The 22,430-nt window shown below is 47.3% G+C and overlaps 1 protein-coding gene across 1 annotated transcript; it reads left to right on the plus strand.

The window, feature by feature from the left end:
• The first annotated feature begins 10,555 nt into the window (after positions 1-10,555).
• On the plus strand, positions 10,556-21,411 carry LOC141949232 (BTB/POZ domain-containing protein KCTD16-like). Its single transcript, XM_074882582.1, has 2 exons — positions 10,556-10,672; positions 20,416-21,411. The coding sequence occupies exons 1-2, from the start codon at positions 10,591-10,593 to the stop codon at positions 20,910-20,912; spliced, it is 579 nt and encodes a 192-aa protein (XP_074738683.1). The 5' UTR covers positions 10,556-10,590; the 3' UTR covers positions 20,913-21,411.
• The last annotated feature ends 1,019 nt before the right edge of the window (positions 21,412-22,430 follow it).

A 22,430-nucleotide genomic window follows, 5' to 3' on the forward strand; every position in this document is an offset into this window, starting at 1 on the left:
CAGACTGGTCTGCAAGTGCTGAACTGTGTGTGACAGTGGTGGTGTCCCCTCCACTTAGCATCTTCTGCAACCCCAACACCACCCAGTCGCCAAGCAGCCACAGCCTTTCCTGACTTTCCTGGGAAAGAGCTGTGAAGGAGGGGTCCTGCTTCTGAGCCAGGTGCTTTCTGCTCCATGTCTTCACAAAATACTGTTGGTTTTGTCCGCCTAGACCCTTATTTCTAAGAAGCTATGGGTCATCATAGGGCCACAAAACAGACCATCTGAAGGTACCCCTCTGCAGCCAGCAGTATCTTTTTGCCCTTCACCAGCCACAACAAGACTGAAATCAGACTTGATGTGAATTTTAACAGTGAAGATATAGCGACAGGCTCGTCTTCCTCCTTTGCCTTGTCTCCTGGCGATCCCACATATGTTTACCAGGCTGGCTTTTCCCTGCGTGCAGGGCAGTGCCTGCCCTCAGCTACCTGCATAGCTGACAAGATGTAATCCAGCAAAGCTGTGTTTTATGTTTTATGCCATTTTACATCTGATCCAAAACAAAATCCAGGGGTTTTTTTTCTTTTTTTTCTTCTGAAGACTAGAATCAAATAAAATAAAAAAATCAAGCCATTATTTAAATAATCAGTGCATGGGAGCTCAGTGACACCGATTTAAAGGGATTTAGCTCCAACCTTGAAGCCTGGTGGGCTGCAATTTTCTGATTAATTCTTCCACAAACGACAGGGGTAAAAAACATCCCAGTCTTGACCCTGCTCCTGCTAAAGACGCATTGCAGAGAATGTGCCTCTGAGGATGGGCTCAGAGAGGCAGGAGAGGCTGGACCGCAGGTTCGGCCACTCATGGTTATGCTGACACTGGAGCCTTTCCACCCATCACCTTCCCTTTCTCCTCCCCAGACGTTTCCTCCTGCCCATCTCTCCCCAGGCTGCATGACCATGATCTAATTATCACTCCTTTCTCAGAAATATGAACTCAGCACTGGACATATTCTGTAATCAAATCAGACCCGAATGATGTTAAAGGCAAACTGAAAAGCTTTCTAATAATGAATAAAACACCGGGGATTAAGTGCCCTGGTCCATCTAGAAATGATACATGGTCAGACTGAAAATGCAAACTATTGCATTAGAAAACAAGATCAGGAGGAGGGGATTTATCAGGCAGGAGTGGGCAGACTGCGCATCCGGCCCCATGTCCTGCCTTTGACAGTGCCTGGCAGAGACATTTCAGATCAAGGTGGAAGAAACCCTCGTCTGGTTTTCATTAGCCCCGCTCCAGGAGAATTTCTCCTTAAGCTCAGCTTGTGGGAGATGCCCAATACCCCGCAGCATCATGGTTTCTGTCTTTTATCACGTTCAATCTTAACTAATTTTGGAAGGAGGACTTCCTTAAAGGGAGCTTTCCATAAAAAACATGTATTTTTATGATGATGGCAGTGCTCCCATCAGCTTTCTTCTTATTTCTTTCCTCTTCAGCCTTGACTATCCTGATCTCACCCTCTTCATTGTAAAACTCCCTTTATGCCTTTCACAGTTTTACTGAACAGCTTTGGGCAGACTTTAATCTTGTCTGTCTTTCCTGACAAGAAGTGGCCAGGACTAAACCTAGAGCACTACTCTATTCCCTGAAGGTATTTTTTATATTTTCTGTGATTTCTTATTCCTCTGCCCAGTGCAGTCTTACTGTCTGTGCCGCCTCTGACTGCTGAGCCAGCATTTCTTCATCTGCTCATCAGTACACCAGGGTCTCATCTTCTTTTTCTCTCTCCTGAGTCACTAAGGCTGATTTAAAACCCACCAAGGTGTATGAAAAGTTCAAGTGACGTTTTCTAACATGCATTGCTTTTCACTGCTTGCCATTTCATTTAACCCGCTGGCAGGCTCTTCATTACCGTACCTTCGCGAGGTCCCCTTGCAGCTTATACTGGCCTCAGCCAGCTGATATTATTTTCTATTCCCTGCAAAATTTTTCCACTTGACTCTTCGCCCTTTTCCCCTTGCATCGTTAATAAAAACCTTTCATCCTAAGATGGACTCTCGGGGATGTCCTATTATTATATTATTTATATGTTGAGAATGAACTCTTGATTCCATTTCTCCTTTTCTCTGTCTTAATAAGCTTTTAATACACTGTGGAAGTTAGACAATCCCCCTTTGGCTATTGAGTTTCCTTAAAAGCCTCTTTGATGGCCTTTATCAAAAAGCCCTCAGGAAAGTGTATTAACTGTTCTCCATTATCCACTACTTTGTTGACTTAACAGAAGACGAACGGATTTTTTTTTCCTTGTGTATTAGAAGCACACAGGCGGTTTTTAATTCTGCCTTTAATTATTATTTCAATTTGCTTCTACGTACAGAAGCAGTTACAATTCCTAAATGGATCTTTGCAAACATGCTCAGGTGAACCATTTATTTGCTGAAAGATGCAGGTTTGGGGTTAATTAAGACTAGTTGCAAATTCATCAAAAGGTACAGGAAATAGTGCTGAAAACCCTTTTTTTGACGTGTGAAAAATGCGTTTCCTTCTGCAGCTTTTAAATGAAATATTCTAATTTCCCCTTTTCAAACAATATTTCAAGATTAAGTGCAATTTTAACCTGCCTCTCCACATTGTATTAATGGGTTTCTAGGACAAATTTCTTTTCAATAGCAACCGGCTAAAACCAGAGAGGGAGAGATGTCTTGTTTCAGCCACTATTCTTCTGCAACAAAACCAGATGAATCTGAGGCTGTCCTCCAAACCTTCCCCTCTTCCCCTTCAAACAAAAAATAGGTTGTTTATACCTTTCTACAGTACCAAGGGAGACATCCTAACCCAGGGGGTCAGTCTGCTCTGAAATCTTCCTCATCTCAGGGGAAAGGATGCACTAGCCCATTGCCTTGTCCCTGCACCTACAGGACATCTTTGAAAAAAATGTTCCCTTCCAAAAATTGCCGGTTTCTGACAGTGCAAGAGCATCTCTAACTGAAACAGTAAAATGGATTTGAGCTGGATTAAGGTGGGTGTCAGCTTACTCTCTACTTTAAAAAAACTCCCAGAGGAGTGCAGCAGGGTACCTACCAGAGACATTTCAAAGGAAGGCCACGTGTCATGCACTGTAAAACCTGGCTGGGTTCATGGTGCATATCCAAGAGAAATTCCCTGGAAACAATTTTTCACAGGATGGGACCATGGTGCTCTTCTTCTTTCCTTGCATCCCTTCCAAATGGGTGTGCTCATGTGAAGAGAGGTCACCGAAAGCCGTCATGGTGGTGCAGAGAGCCAGACCCACACCTTCTACTTTGTTTCTAGGTCCTGTTGAGCGAGGCCAACTCTCCAGGCAGCTGCCCAGGCACTGCAGCCTTCCAGGTAAAAGCACCACTAGGGCTGTCCTAGGGCAAGCCTGGGAGTTGGTGAGGGTGCCAGTGAAGATGGGGGTTCAGGTCTGTCTAGACAAGGAGGTGTCTAGAGGATTTGAGATTCGGTAGCAGCTTTGTGCTACTCGTGATTCACAGGTGGCCCAGTGCTTGGTCTCACTGGCCATGAAACCCTCCTCAGTGGCTTCAGTCCCTTCACAGCACCCATAGGATATCGTCTAAGCTGTTGTGTTTGTCAGACAAACTGGGTTTGAGACTGGAGATGGAGCTGAGTCAACGCCTTTTAGAGGGGACTTTGAAGTCTTCCCAAATCCTGGGTTTTAATCTCCTCAAAAGGTGATCAGAACTGAAGAGCAGGCATGAAGGAGAGACAGCCACCTCTCATACAAGGGACATTTAATAAGATGTTCTAGTGAGCATCTGCATGCGTGGAGATGCTGGCCAACGGCATAGTTTGAATTATGTTCTATCTCACTTGAAAGCACAACCTCCCTCTTGCACTGCTCAGCTTGTGCTTGGCTCTTGGAGCTACACAGGAAAATTTTATTCTGCACATTCCTCAGCTTTTTGGAAAGGCCATAGTCCAGAACCAGAAATAGTCATTGCCCAAACGATTTAATGCTTCAAAAAGGAAATGGAAAAGGGAAAACTGCAGCTGTAACATGGAAGGGAGGCTTCCAAGGGCTGGATTAGACTCTGGCAGATTTTCCAATGAGTTGGCCTCAAACTCTCTTTGAGTAGGAAAATGCACAAGGAGTGGGAGAAAGGTGAAGTAGGAGGAAGACTTTTAGCTGCAGGCTTTGTGTCTTTTTTGGGGTGAGATAGGTTTAGTTCTCTGCAAATTGCTTCATCTCATTATGGCTCACTGCTGGAAAGAGATAACGATGTTTCTGCTGTCTACTCTGGCTGGAGAAGGGGTATTTGCACATATGGGCTGGACCCCTGGTATAAGGATAAGGTGCTTAGCTGGAGACAAGGGTCTACCTAGTGCATCTCTATGTATTGGGACAGGCTTCAGCTCATGTAATTGATGCAGCTGCAGTGATTTTGGCAGACCTTAGCTCCCCAAACTGACACCAAAAGAGAAAGAAAAGCCATGAAGTCTGATGTGAGTCTTCAAGAGGAAGAGGCTCACCAGGAGCACCAACACACAGAGCACACCAGGGCATATTGCTGTGTTGTCTGACCCCAAAGGACCCACAGGTCAGGGTCAAACTGGACAGAGTTTCTGCCAAAAAGGACAAGAATTTCTGGAAGGAGGACAAAGAGGAGAGGTCATGTCTCCATTTCCTTTCACCTAGAAGCTAAGACTCTGCTTGGATGAAGGAAATGTGGGTCCATGCTACATGTACAGACAGCCCCTGTTCTGTACAGACAGGCAGTGTCCTTCCTGGGCAGCCTTCTTGCTTTAGGGAATTTAAGCTTTTCTTAATCAAATGAAAAATACAACTCTTCCCTTTGGTGTTGAGCAAAAAATTTGGTTTGACATAAAGAAAGGATTCCAGTTTGCTCTTTTCCCCAATACATTAAGAGTTGCAATGATTCCCACTTTTCCCTTTTGCCTTCATGCCACTGACACTCCCAGCTTGGCCAGCAAACTGAGCAATCTCCCAACCCTGCCTGGGATCTCCCTGCAAGGCTGTTAGTTTGTGGATTTTCTGCTTGGCAAAAAAATCTAGATAGGAAGCGAGCATAGTTACATCTGCAGGGAAACCACCGATGGGACTGCTTTCTGAAAGTGACTCTTGGAAAATTCAGAGAAAAGCAGATTCCTATGTAAAGAAAGACAGCTGGAGCCATTTTTGTGCAGCAGACGCTGCCAAGGAGTAATCACTAGGAACAGCACATTCATATATACAGTCGTCCTGGAAATTGTGATCTGGGGAATACCTTTCCCACCTTTCCTCATTGACTCCCATATGAGTGCTGCCTTGATGCTCTTGAAAGAACCTTCCACTTTGCACACTGGGGTCAGCAGGAATTAATTGGTTTTTTGTAAACTGGTGAGCCCAAAGAACAAGATTCACTTGTGTGGAGAGCTGTCTTCCATACAAAAGGGCAAAGTATGGCTGAGTTAACATCAGACAAGCTGGACAGTTTTCACTAGAGATAGCAAGGAGCTTGGATAGGTGGAAAAGTTCAGCCAAGACAATGCTGTCCTTTCTGCCATCTCCTCATTGCTAAAATGGACTTTTCGGGTATTATGGCTGAAGCTGTGCCTTGATGAGGGAAAAAAGCTCAGGGAAGGGGCCTGTATGGCCCCAGAAGGTTAGGATCTAAAGTTTTAGCTCAGGAGAGGGGGTTCCCTCTCAACCCTGGACAGGTCTTGGTGCCTCCTGACCCCCATTTCCCTACTTGTGAGGTGGGGGAAGCATTGACCCTCTCACTGTGGGATGGACAGACCCAAGGCTTTTGGCACCATCAGGCATAGGTGAACCTTCTCTGGTGTCCTCACTCCTCACATGGTGTCAGTGAAATCAGGGGGGCTTCTGTTTTATTTGCTAGAGTCATTTGCCTGCTTGTGGAAAGAGATTGGCAGGTGACCAACAAAAATCTGTATTTCTTTAATAACTGCCTCCTCATGATTCAGTCCTGCCAGATGGACAAGCCAGGATCTGAATTTCCTCAAACCCTGCTCTGGCTGACTCCAACGGACAGTTCATTTCCTGGCTTTCCTCCCGCTCCCCTCCAGCTCCCCTCCCTTCTTCTTTCCTCTCCCCTCCCTTCTCCTCTCCTCTCCTCTCCTCTCCTCTCCTCTCCTCTCCTCTCCTCTCCTCTCCTCTCCTCTCCTCTCCTCTCCTCTCCTCTCCTCTCCTCTCCTCTCCTCTCCTCTCCTCTCCTCTCCTCTCCTCTCCTCTCCTCTCCTCTCCTCTCCTCTCCTCTCCTCTCCTCTCCTCTCCTCTCCTCTCCTCTCCTCTCCTCTCCTCTCCTCTCCTCTCCTCTCCTCTCCTCTCCTCTCCTCTCCTCTCCTCTCCTCTTTTGCTTTGCCCATCACCAAACAAGGATTTAACCCAGGTCTAAGCCAAGAGCACCAGCCAATCGCAATGTCCTGAGTTTAGGAGGCAAAAGACGGCAAAAGAATTACGATTACTTTAACTATCATTTTACAGTTTCAAGGCCATCACTTCCAATCAAACCATAAACTGGATATGATATACAGCCTGCTTATACGTTGTACATATGGCACTGATTAAAGAGCAAGATGAGCTAATGGTGTTGAAGTCATTGCTATGAACACACGCAATCCTTCGTACGCCCATAGCACTCTGTAGCACAAAAACTCCCAAGACGCTGTGTTGTATGGTGTCATTATGAGGTTGGGGTTTTTTTCTATCATGAGTTCTGAGTTCAGTCCTGACTCTGCTTCTGCATTCCTGTGTGACCACGGGCTTTATGGGCATTTGGTTCTCCCCCCCCCACCAGTGGGTGAAATCCTGGATGTTGCAAATCGGGCAGCTGTCTCGGCAGTAATTCCTCATCCAAGCCATCGCAGCAGGGGATTTTACCCCACTGAGCTGGTACCGCAGGTGCTCTCGGTAGCTCTTGCTGGGCAGGTCTAGGTGTGTGTGGTGTACAGAGTGACCACGGAAATAGAAGAAATCCTGCAAGTCAGCAGGAGGATGTGGAGAGCAGAAGAATCCCCTGAAGGACACGGAGGCTGATTCCAGGGACAAGGGGTGGAAGGTCCGACAGTTATCCTCCCTGCTGACTCCTTCAAAAAAAACCTCAACCCTGTTTGTGAAGATGTGAAGTTTGCCACCTCACCTTTGGCTCCAGGCAATTAGGCAAAACTATTTATGCTATGTCCTTCAACATCAATTGATCTGAGTGATTCACAAACTTAATTAATTTAACCAAAGGGGAGAATGAGAGAGTGAAATTAAGTAGAACTGAAAAGAAAAACTGGGATGAAAGAGGTCTCTATTGCCATAGATTTACCCTTAACTATAACCTGAAATTGGCCTAGTTTTGCTCAACTTTAGAAGGAAATCACACGTTCAAGCAGTTTACATCATGTCAAAATGCCTTTTGGAACTTTTTTTGTAAGACACCTCACTTAAAAAGAAAGTTTAATAGCTCAAGAAGTGATGCTGGCATGGATTTTGATTTTAGCATCTTCCTTTCCAGAGAAGGATGAAACTCTTTGTGTTTGTTCCAGCCTGGTCCAAATCCAGGCTTCCGATCCCAAAAAGTCCTTGCAAAAATGGAAACTCTATCCATTGCCCAGCTGTAATTTTAAACATAATGGGGATTAATGCAGTTTTTCTGGCAGAGGATGTGGAGCAGAGCACAGACCCCTCTGCCAGCTCGCAGGGGAGGTGGGGGGGGCATTTTGTTTTCCCTTGGCAGAGGTGTCAGAAGGAGGAGCAGCCAGAGAGAGCAGTTTCTCCTTTGTGCCTCTGCTCCCAGGCTGCACCATCTCCCCTTGCAGAGCCTAAGGGATTAACCCAAAATCCCAGAGAACCAAGGAGGGGTGTTGGAAGATGAGCAAACTGCTAGAAAGATCCCCCAAAGTGTGCAAAGCCTCTGTGAGGAAAAAACACTCATCCTCAGCTGGTCGGCATGCTGCCATTTCTCCTCCTCCATCCAATCCTATTAGTATTAGAGAGGGATAGAGCTATAAGAGGAAAAGCCCATCTTTAGCAGCAGTGCTGACAGCTTGCCTTTTAAATCTTTGATAAGCACTGGCTTGCACAGCCACTCTCATCTGCTGCATGACAGAATGTGGAAGCAGAAACCCAGTGGCCTGGCCCCTGCTGAAGGTCTTCTGGATGCTGGGCACATGTTTGGAAGGTACCTGGGGAACCTCAGTCATTAAAATGCAGTGATGGAGCCCCAGCGTTGCAGTTCTTACTCCATCAAAATCTGTTTCCTCCTGCGCTTGTGTGCCAGGACCTCAATTCAAAGCCATGTTCACTTGTTCCATATGGAGGTGATGGCTGCTGTTCCCTGTGCCCTGCGATCGAGGGCACCTGTAAGGTCTGGAAATGGGGCACAGGTCTGTCAGTGAAGATCACTCACCACGACTGCTGGGTGGCTGTGTTCTGCCCTGTTCATCCCATGCAGCTCCCAAAAGGGTTTGCAAGAGCCCCGTGGCATTGAATTTGGCTCAGACTTCCTCCTCCATGTCTCAATTCAGGACTGCAGACAGTCCCTCTGCTCAACTGGGTGCAAAAATAGCTACTCTGGGCCATTAATTAGAAACCTTTATAAACGCGCTGACAGATGGTGATGACAAAGACTTTGCCAGAGTCTCTGGGTGAAGATTATTGTTATGGGAAGTAGAAGGCCATGTTTACAGCTTAGGAAAGAGTCAGGAATTGACTCTCGGAAACCACAGTTGATGGTGGTGGCAATAGGCATGGAGCATGTTGGGATTCTGCTGCCCTCTCCTGGATGCAGCATCTTCTTCTGGTCCATGAGTGCTGGATTGTGGAGTTTGAGCATGGCCAGGTTGTCTGCAATGCAGGGCCCTGACATCCTGGCTTCTGGCAACCACAAGCCATAGAAAGTTACTCAGCTGTGGGTCTTTTGGAGGCTGGGGCACCCAGTTCCACCCCTTGCTGCCATGGTGAGGTGGAGCACATTTTGGTTGCATACCAAATCAGGGTGACCTTGACTAAACACTCCTTCTCCCTCTGCGAGAGCAGAGATGGCAGCACTGCAGGGAGGTTCGTGGAGGGCTTTATGCATGAAGGGTTTTACCTGCACGGCAGACCCAGCAGTCGTCCACTGAGAAACCACTTAGCTGCTCTGTCAGTGGGGCAAGCAGTGGTCCAGATTGTGGAAAGGGAGAGCTCAGGCTTTGTTCCAGTGTGGCACATGAAGTCACCACATCAGATGAGTGGAAAGCTTATGTTCTGGTCTAAATCTGATTATCAGCTCTTCAACAGTGATTCTTAGCTTGTGGGTTTGGGAAAGCAGAGATATCTGCCCTGAAGATGAGCAGGAGCTTAAAGTGTGTGAAAATGGAGTTAGGAAGAGCATCGGTGGGGATCGGAGACTGGGGACACAGTGGCTGTACCTTGGGGACCTGGCTGGGTCACGGCTGTGCGTGCCCTGTGCTGGATATGCAGCAGTGTACGAATGCTTCAGTGGGGTATTCAGGACTGAAATATTTAAATCAGAGCAAGAACGTGTCTGTGTGTCACACAGTGTCAGCATGCAGCATGTAGACGCATGGGAGCAGGGGGAGAAAGTAGGGACATGAATGGGCTTACAAGACATGTGCCTCAGGCCTGTGGGATGCAGGCAAGCACGGATGCTAGAACCCTTCACCACTTTTTTTGCCAGATCCAGCCTATTTTGCCATCATGCTATGTGTGTTTGTAGAGTAAAAAGGGGACCTACAAGGATGAGAGTGTGTGGTGGACCATGTGCCAGGCTATGCATGTAAGCACATATGTGTGTCCCACTCTGACCTCATACTCCCAGTGCACACAGCAGCCTTTGGACACGTGAGCAGCCCAGAGATGCCGATACCAAATTATCGGGGGGGGGGGTGGGGGGTGGGGGGTGGATTTCTAGTAGATCTGCCCCACACATGCATGTCTCACAGAGGCAGCAGCCACTGTTGTGGGCAGAGCAAGTGGAAATGAAGCAGCTTGGATTTACTGCACTGCATGCCAATGGGATGATCCAGTTCTGAGGCTCAGTCATGGAGAGGAAAATCCCTTGTATGGGGCAGGAACTACAGTTAGGGCCAAAGCTATATCTGTGCTATATGGCAAATTTAAGTGTCTGCATAGAAATGTCAGGAAAGAAAAAGCGGCAAGAGCTGGAGCACTAATCTTAGTTTACCATAAACACTTTAGCATTTCCTCACTGTTTGCAAATTCAGTGTAAATGAAGCAATATCTTGAAAGCCAGTGATATAAAGGTTTAAGAGAGAGGCAGAAGAAGAGCTTCAAAGAAGGAGGAAGAATAGCAATACATGGTGGGAGGCTGTGGGAGGTGGTTACAGGCACTGCCCTAACCTGAAATATCATTCAAAGAAGGAGTCTGGGAGGCACTGTGGAGGATCACAGCAGATGCTGTCCAGATTACTCCCCACCCTGGGCACCCAGTGTGGTGCACTGAGAGGTGCTTTAGACTCCATGGACAACTAGATGTGACCCTGGCCCCTTCTCACACTCCCTGTGTATCATTTACCTTCTAAGTTTTTCTTCTTTGTGTCTTGATTTTTTTAGGTAGCTCCTGGCTTGGCCTGCCTATTCCCCAGCCTTCAGAAATGGAGCACAGCCCAAAAAACCACATGTCTTCTTCTGAGCCCATCCTGGATCTCAAGACAGACATGGCAGAAGCACTTCCAGGTGAGAAACGTACCGGTCTGCTGTCCCGGGTACCTGCAGTCACACCATGCAGAGCCATGCACTGGTCGTCTTGATGGACCTGCACTCAGCAACAGGCACGTGATAGGGATGCGTGTTCCTGCCAGCCCCATGTCACAGTCTTTCCCTCTTCCTGCTGTATCCCATTCCTTCACCCCAAATGGCCTGATTTGCTCCTGACTGCAGTTATGCCAATGCCAAGCTGTGGTCAGGCTTGGAGTCAAAGGTACATTGGCTTGCCCTTGGTTCAGGGAGGACACCCCAAACTGGAGAAATAGCTGGTGAGAGGCAGATGGTACAGTAAGGGCTGTCTCTTCTGGAGGAACTGTGACTGGGTCTGCACTGCTAATAAAGCCTCCTTCTATCAGCTGGGAAGATGGGATGTGAGCTTGAGGCTTCATGTATGCAAGCTTCATGGGTTTCTTCACAGCCTGCTTTCATCCCTCTGTGCAACCTGGGGTGCTCTGGTTTAGTCCCCATGACCCTAATGCTCAGCTTTATCACTGGAGGGTGACAGGGCATCTTCTGGTCCAGGCAGTGCGAGGCTTCCACTCATGAGCATCAATCCTGGGCAAGGTGGACCCTCCAAGTCACCCGTCTTCCTAGATGTACCTGTACTGTTATGTACTTTCTGTATGTCTAAATAAGTCAACACCAGGGCACTATAGGCTCTTCGAAGCTCAACAGATTTCCCATGCTGAGCTACTTCCAGAAATTAGTTTCCCACTGCGCATGCCATGGCAAAGAGCAGATAAAAAGGCTGAATCACATCTCCTGGGTTGCAAGCATTCAGCCTTTTCTAAAAACAGGATGGCAAGTGATGGCTAATCTCCCATTCACACATGAGCACACTTCACCTCCTCCTGAGAAACTGCAAGACAACCTCTGCTGCTTCCTGACACTGGAGAAAGGAAAAATACCTGTTTTTTGGAAGTTCCCAACAAGAGACATGAAGACGCAAATCCCAGTGTGGGGATCTCTGCTTTGCTGGATTCACCTGTCTTTCATTTGCTCATTTAGAGGGAGCCCAGTGAAACAGAAACTCAACCGGTAGGCATTAATTTCTGGAGCTTCTAACTATATAAATCTTAATGCCCTTTCATGATGTTACAGCCAATGACCAGGGGAGCCCAAGAATCCCTTTTCTTCCCCAAATATCAATGACAAAAATTTTCTGTGCTTCATTTTTTCATTTGCATAATTTATTTCCTCTATAATTTTCTCAAAGCTGTGGATGCAGGCAGAATGCTGTCATCTCACCTCAGGGACGTGTCCAGTGATGACCTTCTGTGGCTGGGGACAAATTTGTCCTGAACAGAAATGGGTGGCCTGAGAAGAGTACACACCATCAAAGTCTGCTAGTGACTGTCAGGAGCAAATTGACCCCTCTTTTAAGTATATACTGTAGCATCTTTATGGTTGCTAGAGCAAGGTTAAGAAACATTTCATCTGTGAAAGAAACCTGGCAATTCTTTAAGGGCACCAAGAGGAGTAGTAATAACCAATGTGATAACTCACACTGTGACATCCATCTGGGGTTTAGTGACGGTTTGATCCAGGTAGATATTCCCAAGACTAGTCCACGCCCTTGGAAAAACCTCCTGGCCTCTTCCAGCTTGAAGGGGTTGGCACAGGGGTGGCTGCTCCTCAGTTGCTTTGTGCCCTTGTGGCCTCCAAGCCAGGGAGGCAGCTCAGGCTGACGAGGAGCTGCTCCCCTTGGCAAGAGCAGCACCTCTTGACAAGGGTTTGCCATACACAGCATTGAGGAGTCATTCCTGCCAAGAAATAGGCAGGTCTTATCCAAATTGATAGGCTTGACAAGAAGTGCTTAATGAAAGCTGCTTTTGCTTCGTGTGGTATTGAAACATCTACCCTGGGCCAGATGTTTTGCTGATGTAAATCAACATTGCTCCATTGGCTTCAGTTACAGCGGCTTACAACATCTGAGGGCCTGGCTCTGCACCATCACCGGAATTTGACCTCTTGTTTCTGAATCCGTTCTGCTTTGCCAAAACAAAACGTGTTATAATTCCTATCCCTGCCATAAAGCTGGAGTCATTGCACTCAAAAAGCATGACCAAATGAAGCAATCATTGCAAAATCTTGGTCCAATAAAGCTGCTGTCCATCATGTACATATTCACCACCCCTCAGCTGGCTGTACTTTAGGAGGCATCTCACAGTTCCTCCAAAGCAACTCCTCCAGCAGATTGCATGCATACATTTTTCTCAGAATGGACTTTGCAAGGACTGGGACATCCCAGCATCAGGGGAAAGCAAAAATTCTGCTTACCCATGCCAGAGAAGGCAGCCAGAGTTTGGAGACCCTTGGAGGGGGGAATTTGCTGCTTCTTCTTCCACCTTCCCTGGGAGTGCCAGAACTGAGGCAGATTAGTGCAGATGCTAAATTGACCAGTGACATTATCACTCAAGCAAATATCCACCACTTATTCATAAGGGACAAACAATATTTGGACTGCACAGATCCACGCTGAGCAGGAAATGTAGTCTAAAACTGAGCAGAGCTTGTACCCTTCCAAAACAACAGCAAAAAAGATATGTTTGGGAAACATAAACAATTTCACAGGGATGGATTTGAATTGCAGCAATAAACTGTGTGATTAAGGCAGTCAAAGAACACACAGTCACAGCCCCAGGCTTCACGCAGGGACACTTCTCCCCTTCCTCAGCAGGCAATCTCCAGCCCTTGTACAGCTCCTGCCAGCTCTGGGGAGAAAAGGAAACAAGAAGGAAGTTAGAGATTAAATCCATCATGGGATGAACTCAAAACAGAAATTAGCCTGCTGATGGGTATCGTGTCAGCATTCACTGAGGGGTTTAGAGAGTGGCAAGCACTGATTTAGATCACAGCAGGGGCCTGGCCCTGAATTAACTGCAGAAACACACCCTTTACAGTATTTGTTCCATCTCCAAACAGACCCTGGGTACTGATAGAAGTCATGGATAACAAAAAGTGGCTTGAGTTAGATGTACATCTGTCATTCATGATAGACACACTGATTTAAATGCAAAAAAGGTCCAAATTACATACCATTAATTTGTGTACTCCTGCAGAGCACACGCTCCTGGGCTGCTGCATTTCTCCTGTGCACACGTTTGCAGGATGGAGGCACTTCCACATTGTGCCCACTCCTGCAGTGTGTGTGTATGTTCACAAGCACTCAGTTCTTGAGGGTGTTTTGCTTCCTGCAACCACGTTGCCCGTATAGGTACCATGATCCTGCAAGCTAAACATCCTTATATGAGGCGAAGTTGTGACCTTCATACCCACAGGAGGTGGAAAGGGTGATGTTTGTGAGCCCATCTCCGTCACTTATACAGTTCTCAAGCTGTTCTTAATGTCTTTATCATAGAGGACCTGGGAGGAATGGGGGAACAGAGCTACTGCCTGCCAAGGGGTACTGCAGAGCATCCGTGGCACACATGGTACAAATACCAGCAGATACCACTGACCAGCTTTCCTCCACCTTTGAGAGCTGGACCTTCCCTCCAAGGACAGTAGCTCATGGTTCAGTCAGCCCTCAGAAAAAAACCCTGAAATCTCTGATTCCTGAACCCACCTTGCCACCTCCCGACAGCAAAAGACAACCTGAACAACAGAGAAAAATCCGGATATTTTTTTAAGGCTGTAAGGTTGGGTCTTTCAAGAGGTACACCTTGCTGTTTAGATTATTTCCTGGTTCTTGCTGAGATGTTGCAACACCAGGAACTGATTATAAAAATAGCATGAAGGGAGAGTCAAGCTAGGTTTTCTGCCACCCATGCAATGAGTTTTGGGCTCAAGCCACTCTCTGCACCTGCACATCACAGATAACCAGCCTAGCTGGTACTTTCTGCTGAGCTTGGCACCTTCTGCCAAGGGATCCAGGCCTCCCTGGAGAGCCAGCTCAGAGCTGATGGGCATTACCAGACCTGCGTGGCAGGGCCTGGGTAGCAGTCTGACAGCAAAGCTCATTGGCACGACCACACATGAAGCTTCCCAGTGCTATCCACCAGCTGGATTAACATCATTAAACAGACATTTTTAGAATATGCAAAGCAAAAGCAGCACATGTGCTGATAAATATATATATATATATTTCTCCACAGGGTGCAGAAAGGTCCTTGTATTTTAGCAGGGAAGTTTAAACCAAAGGCAGTTTGTCTGTCCTGGTCCTGGCACCCCCAGGTCCTGCCAGGGTTGCCATAGCAGTTAATCCATTCACAACAGTCACCAGTGCTACAGATTTAGCAACAACCTTCGCTGGCACAACCTGTCTAACTGAGGCTCTTGGGAATGCAGAGGTTACTGCTGCAGGCACATAGAGTCAAAGACATTTATTTATGCCAAGTCTTGTCCTTCTTTGATAAAATAAGGGAGGTTAGAGCCAACCAGGATAGCAGACACCAGTTTTTGAGCTCAGCTTGACTTTTCAATAAACAATTCAGTCAGAGGCAAGACCTGAGATTGATGGGGTCTAGAAGCTTGCACAGAAGCAGCTTCTCTGCCTCAGGCTTGGGTAAGTTGCAGATACACCCTGTGCATCCTGGTGAACATCCAGCCTGTACTGACCACCGCCAGCGATCAAGGCAGACACAGGCTGGCACTTCCCAGGACAAGTTGCTCTTATATATAAAATCTACAATTGTTTCCATCACCACCTGCTTTCTGGACACAGTCCAAGCTCCCCATCACTGTCAGGTTCTCAAGTAAGAGTTAATGAGAAACATTTTGGATGAAGAGTAAATCTGTTTTCTGAACACACTTTTAGAGAAAGCAAAACTTTGGTTGAAGTGAACTGCTTACATCCCTGCTTCCCTTCTCCAGGCACACACAAGGACTAAACATGCTCTTCCAGCTCTTGTTTTGAAACTTTTACCCATCTTTGTTCCACAACACCCTAAGTTTAAGAGGCTGGAAAGGAGTTTAATAAGCTTGTAAAGGAACTGAGATGTTACTGTTTGACCCCAAGCTATGTGTTGTTGCTGTTTTTTCATTTAAAAACTGGAAGGAAAAGAACTGTTGAAATAAAGCCATGGAATAGAAATAGCACAAAGCTGTGCTTTTACCCACGGTCGGGCTTTCCCCCTGATGCCTGACTCTCTGCTTGGCTGCCTGGTACAGGCTTAGAAAATGCTTTTGTTTGGGGAAAAAAAGAAGAGAAGAATCTCCTTTTCTATTCTGGGGAAATCTGGGTCTCTGCAGCAAATGGTTGGAAAGGAAAAGCGATCTTTGAGGCCAGTGCAGTCTGAGCTGAAGATCCCCAGTTTGGCTGGGGAAGCAGCCCAGGAATGAGCCGCTCTTCACTTGCGTGTGTGAGGACCTTACAACACACAGAGACCCACATGCAAAGAAGCAAACCCAACAGTGTGAGCCTGAGCCATCACACAGGGTGAGTTCATCTCCCTGTCAAACACTCTGGAAAAATAAAATGCTATCCAAAAAAGCAGCAAGGGGTTGGGACGGTGTATGCTTTCCCCTGCAAAGCACCAGCTCACTGCATGCAGGAGCCCATTAATTGCACGCAGCAGGACTTCTATCAGCACCATGGGGCTGCGTCGGAAGTGTCACTTCTGCACTCTAATGGATGCTCTAAAGCAGACAAAAGTGGCACATCGGAGGCAAAGTCTAAGAAAAGTTTAAAAGGATGAGAAAATCAGTCTACATAACCGATCTATTTTCCCAGCCCTGTAGCTGTTAGGTGCACTCAGAAGAGATGTGAGGCATCCTAGTATCATCTTAGGAGCTATAGCCACATATTGCCAGCCACAGGCTGGCCCCACAGAGGCTGTTGCTGCTGTAGACAAGACACACAAATGTGAGGAAAGCATAGCCCAAGGGAAAATGAAGTTATTTATCCAAAGCTGCAGAGAATATCAATGGCAAGGAAATACTCTGGAAGACCTAGACTGCCTCAGAGTCCAGGGCATTCAGTGTCAGGTTTGGTCCAGGTCAGACTTTAGCCAAAGCAATCCCCACACTCTTTAAATCACTGGGACACAGAAAGAAAATATATGCTCATCCTAATAGCACACCCCAGCCTTTTAACTGAGGCCAGAAAGACTCTGGTCTCATAGACAGGGTTAGGCACAGATCTCTAGACCTAAGTATCTTGTACAAGTCATGAGGTATCTACTAGTGGCCAGTGTAGAAGAGTGGCCAAGATGAACATCCACCCATTGTCATCTGTCTGAAGCTGGATCCTGCAAATTCCAACATGGAGCTGACTTTTCTCAGTAAATGTCTGCAAATCCACATTGCTTTTGGCTCCCCTCCAGTCCTTTGCTGTTTGGAAATACATGTGCCCATGCAGGTGAACTTGTGGGCTGTGATGCTTGGCCAGGATGCTTGGCCAGGAGGAATTGCGTGTTTCAGCAACATATGGGGAGAAAATAAAAACCTGCTGAGGTCTACATTTCTCAATGAGTGCAAGATCATTTCTACAGATGTTAGTCTGAAATCATCCAGAACAGGCTGAGATAACATGCCCTTGGTGAACGAGACAGAACAAAGGTAAATAATTTGTTATGGGCAATTAATTAATATTTCCAAAGACAAGTAATTAAAACTCACTAGCTCCTTTATGCAAAGTCCCTTGGCTAGAGATGGCCTAAACTACCTCCTCATACCTAAATTAACAGTATCACACTGCTGGTACATGCAGAACATCTGGATGAAGCTGTGCACTGACACAGAAGACTGCACTCGAGAGGCACAGGAATGGCCGGAAAATCACCTTCTTAGCAGTTTCAAAGCAAAGAAATAATTCCTTAGCAAACCTATACTCTAGAAAGAGATTTTTCAGTGTGGCTACACACCATTGTGCTGCTCTCCCCAAGCTTGGCAGCCCACCACGCATCGTAGCAAGGGCAGAGAGATTGCGAGAGTGTGCAGGTTGCAGGTTTGTAACCTGGCAGACAGCCTTGCCAGACCATGCAAAGGGAACCAGTATGGTCTGATATGGAGAGTGTGCAGGAGCTATACCCGGGAGACTTGCTTTTGTTCTCAGTCTGGTGACCTTAACAAGTTATTTCACTTCTCTGTGCCTCAAATGGGAATAATGTGATGTAAAATGTGTTGAAAGCTTTAAAAAAAAATGCTATACGAAGCCAGCTACAGTCATTGGATGGTCTAGAAGATAAGATGCTAGAGAATAATTGAAGAGATTTGAATTCAGTCTCCAGCTAAGTCATAGGCTCCTTGTATGAATTTGGCTGCATCAGCTTATGTTCCCTGTGCCTCAGCTCCCCATTTCACAAATGCAGTTGTGAGGCTCGCAGATAAGATGATTAAAGCATTAGAGACTTTATTCCATCACTCAAAGAATTTGGGGCAAAGATACATCCTTGTAACTTCCTGGAGAGGTTTGCCAAAGAAAATCCAGCCTTCAAGGTTTCTGCTCAATGATGGATGACATTTCTGCTTTCCACCTCTAGTAATCTCGGTGCTGGAGCTGTTCAAGTAAATGTCAAAATAAAAAAAGAAGAAGAAGGGAGAGGGGGTTAAAACCAAACTCTGTCCTTACAAAAAGTTTTCAAGGAAAAAGAAAATCCACCTTGACATTTTCTGCTTCCGGGGGGGGTGGGGGGCAAAATGTAGGATGAGGAATTTAAAATAGAAATACTTTATACCTTACTTCATATCTCTGCTAGCAGATGTACTTTAAAAAAAATCCCAGCAGGGCAGGAATTTAGACATTTTAGAGAAAAATCTTTGCTTTGTTTTCAGAACTTTTTGGTTTTGAGAAATGAGGCAGTGGCTTTCCGTGGGAGTTTGGTGGGTCCACCCTGAAGCCGACCTCAGCTGCTCTGGGGTCCTCCCTGCATCAGCTCCCCAGTGCAGACTTCCTCTGAGGGCATCCATCAGCTCTGACAGTGAAAAGGGCCTAGAGGGATAAGGAAAGGAGAAGAACAAACCAAGGGAGAAAATGGACAGGGAAACTCCCCCAGGAGAAACAAGGAGGCCCTCCCTCTCCCAGACCATGCTGCTCTTTCTATAGTAGATCTATACTTTTGATCAGGACCCAAACTCCCTTTTGATTGATTTCACATGTTAATAGCAAAGATTGTAGCACATCTGGTCCAGGCAGATGCTGTAGCACAAATTGCCATTCACCTGTGGGCAGATGCATTATTGGGTAATGCTGATCGACTGCCTATATGTTAGCTACTAATGGTATCTGTTGAGCCCTGCACAGTCCCTTGTATAAAGTCCTACGTGGAAAACTACAGCGTGAGGAGGGGAAAAGGGTGAGGATAATTCCTGCCCTGGTGGCAATCGCTTCTTATAAAACCCCACATAACAGCATTTTTGCAATCCACTTTTTTGCTGTGATGGCCAGAGCATTTGCAATGCAAGGGTAAAAGTATAGCCCCAGCAGTACGTCACTGAGTATAGATGGAGGGCTGGAAACTGAAAGGCAGACAGGGGTACTGTGAGTGAGAACCTCAAGAGTGGCAAATTGGAGGCACTACTCAGGTTAAAGCTGTGCAACAGCAAGGTTTTTTTAAGTGCTTTGAGAGGAAGCAATGAAAACCACTGCCAGGTTGATACCGCTGCTCAGAAAAACAAATCTTGTTATTGTGAGGGGAAGAAAGTCTCTGTGTGTCTGATCCGACCAAAAAAACAGCCGTGCAAATGAAAACAATGACAAGAAACACTCCCCTTGTCCCAGAGCTTTCAAAGAGCAGGAAGGCCCATGTTTCTGCCAAAGATATTTAGAAAAACAGGAACTTTACAGGGGAAAAAAAAAAAACCCAACTTTCAAAACAAATCTCTTCTAAAACACCAACATTTTGAGAATGTCTGCCAGCTGCGGAGCAGGGTCTGGCCCTAGGCACAGACCTGAACCCACCATGTGGTCAGAGCCCTCAGCCACCCGAGGACATCTCTGCTGTCCCACCACTGAGTCTGTCACCTGCCCATGGCACCTCCAGAGCCCTGTGAGCTCATCTCCAGCTTCCTCTGCATCACTTGGGTGTTTCCTCCTGAGAGCAGCGTGGTAGTCACTGTTGGTGAGCTAGCACCAGAGGTGACAGCATGCTTTGGCTGGCATCAGGGATGAGGAAGGATGTGTGGGAAAGGTCTGCTGGACTGGGTGAAGACCCCTTGCACCTTCCCATCCACACCAGGCACAGGTATTGGCAAACACTCCCCAAGGTTCAGGTGTAAATGCATGCGCTGCTCTTTGCAAACCTGAGGAGGGGGAGCAGGAAGGCCCTCTGCTAAATGCTTTCTTAGCAGTTTCATCAACTTTTCTCCCCAACTGATTTTCCCTGGCAGATGGTAATTGAAACAGAGTGGCTATTTCCCATGCAGAGTCACTGCTTTTTTTCCACTGCTGTTAACAAACAAAAGCGTGTGCAAGCCCTGCCTGAGGTCTGTGGGAAGCTGTGAGATTTCTCCTTCCATTTCAGGCTTCCTTGCATCTCAGTTTTCTCATTTGGACCATTCCTGTGCTCAGCATCCCTTGGCACCAAACCACAGACCACAGGAAGCCCATAACCTTTCCAGGACCACCCAACCCCACCCAGGGCTGGCCCCAGGGCTCAGCCAACCCAAGGCTTGAGGAAAGGCTCACCAACATGGTGGTTTGGCTTTGCCTTCCCAGCTGGGGACCTCACAGGGACACATGGCTGCACCCCAGACTTGCTTGAGATGCAGCCTGTCGCCAGGGGCTGTGCAAGCTCCCACTCCTCACACAGCTCTCTGCTTTCCTTCCCCAGCCCACGGTGACCCAGAAGAGCCAAAGCAAAGCCATGAGACAAGGCACGACCCAACTAGCCCCAGTGGTGAGGATGACTTTGTAACCTCTGGCATGAGCAACCATGATGCGCCCAGCCCGGTTCCGACCACAGATGAGACCCTCTCAGGCAGAGACCACCAGTTGGAGGTGAGGAATCCCAGCTCCACCGGCTCCTTGCCAGGGTCAGAAGCCCCTGAGGAGTCCCAAGCCCGCCCCAACACCCTGGATTTCTCCAAGTCCCTGAAGAAGCTGGAGGAGGTGAAGAAGACAGGGCAGAGAAGAAACAGCAACCACATGGCAGTAAAGGAGAATGGGGTGGAGGTCAGCCCCGCAATGGCAGTGAGCAAGGAGAGGCGGGCGCTGCAGTCCGAGCTGGGGAAGTGCATCGAGGACTTCCGTAAGATCAAGATCCCTGTTGCCTTTCCCAACAAGAAGCGGCAGTGGCAGAGCGAGCTGCTGAAGAAATACCAGCTGTGAGACAACACTGCATCCCCTGCCTCGGCAGAGGATGTCCTCTGGTTCGTTGAGAGTCTCCACCGATGTCCCCTGGGTAGCAGGTGGCAGAGGCTGTCCACCCTCCCAAAATAAGGAGTGTAGGTTGCTCATTAAGCCCATCCAGCAGCTGAAAGGGTTACAAGCCTGTACCCACAACAGAATGCTCCTTACCATGGCCATGGGGAGGGATGCATGATATCCTAAGTGGCATAAGCATAGGTGGAGGGGTGTAGAAAAAGGAAAGAGGTCCAGGGTGAATGTTCAGGGACAGAGCTACCATCCAGCAGAAGTTCCCACATTTATGAGAATTAATTTTGCTGGCATTTCAAATAATAAAATATAGTTGGTGTCGATAATTAATTCCAGTCTCCTCATCTCTTTGGTACAGATGTTTGAACTTAGATGTTCAAAACTGTGCAAGTGGTTTAGACCTTTAGTTTTCCTGAAATTAATGGAAGTTGTATATCTGACTCCCCTACATTCTTGCCAAAACTTCTCCATCTGTAATGTTTGCAACCGGATTCAGCAAAACCTTCTTCTCATGAGAGGTCATGATGTTTTGCAGATATTTTCCTTTTCTTACACAAACACTTGAACACCGCCCAACTTTGCGTTTGGGCCTCCAGCCAGAAATGAGCTGGTGAGAGGAAGGTGCTGCTCCAGGAAACCATGGCTGAGCCAGCCAACATCACCCCTGATGACCAGGGAGCCTCACCTTGAAAGATGAATGGGAGCGGCTCAGGTGTATGGGGCCCCTCCACAGGATGGGTCACCCTCTGGGTGCATGCCTGTGGGTCAGGATCAGAAAAGGGGGCGAGAGGTTGACTTTGAGGTTGGGTCATGTTACAGACCACCCCATCAGGGTGAGGAAGGGCACAAAGCCTTTAAACAACTCAAGGAAGGCTCTGGGTGACAAACTCTGCTCTCATGGGAGACTTCAACTTCCCTGACACCTGTTGGAAGGACAATGGGTCAGGATGCAAGTGGTCCCAGAGATTTCCAAGGAGTTTCATGGATAACTTCATGATAGAGATGCTGGATGGGCCAGCTTGGGGTTGCACAGCTGGATAATGGAGACCTAGTTGGGGCTGTGATAGTCAGAGGCTGCTTTGGTCCCAGCAACCAGAAAGGTTTTCAAGGTCCTGGGAGGAGCAAGGAAGGTGACCTTGGCTGACCCAAGCTGTGACCACACTCATCAGTCTGTTCCCTGTCACCCATGGGAACCCCATGAGACAGTCCCCCCCCATCCTGCATCCCAGCACCTGCCTTGTCCCCCAGAAGGTCAGAAAAGTCCATTGCTCTATGGACAACTTTCCTGACCCCCAATTTCTGGTCATTGGCTCCTGGGATGATTAAGGGAAACCCCTGCATGTCGCAGCGAAACCACCTCATCCTCTGACTGTGATCTCCAAGCAGCTCCTCAGATGGCAAATAATCTTTTTTCAGGTTAAATGAAAATGAATGCAACAAAAAACCCACTGAGTGTTTGCTGTGGTGAGT

This window comes from Strix uralensis, chromosome 13 (assembly GCF_047716275.1).
Source record: "Strix uralensis isolate ZFMK-TIS-50842 chromosome 13, bStrUra1, whole genome shotgun sequence".
Classification (NCBI taxonomy): Eukaryota; Metazoa; Chordata; class Aves; order Strigiformes; family Strigidae; genus Strix; species Strix uralensis.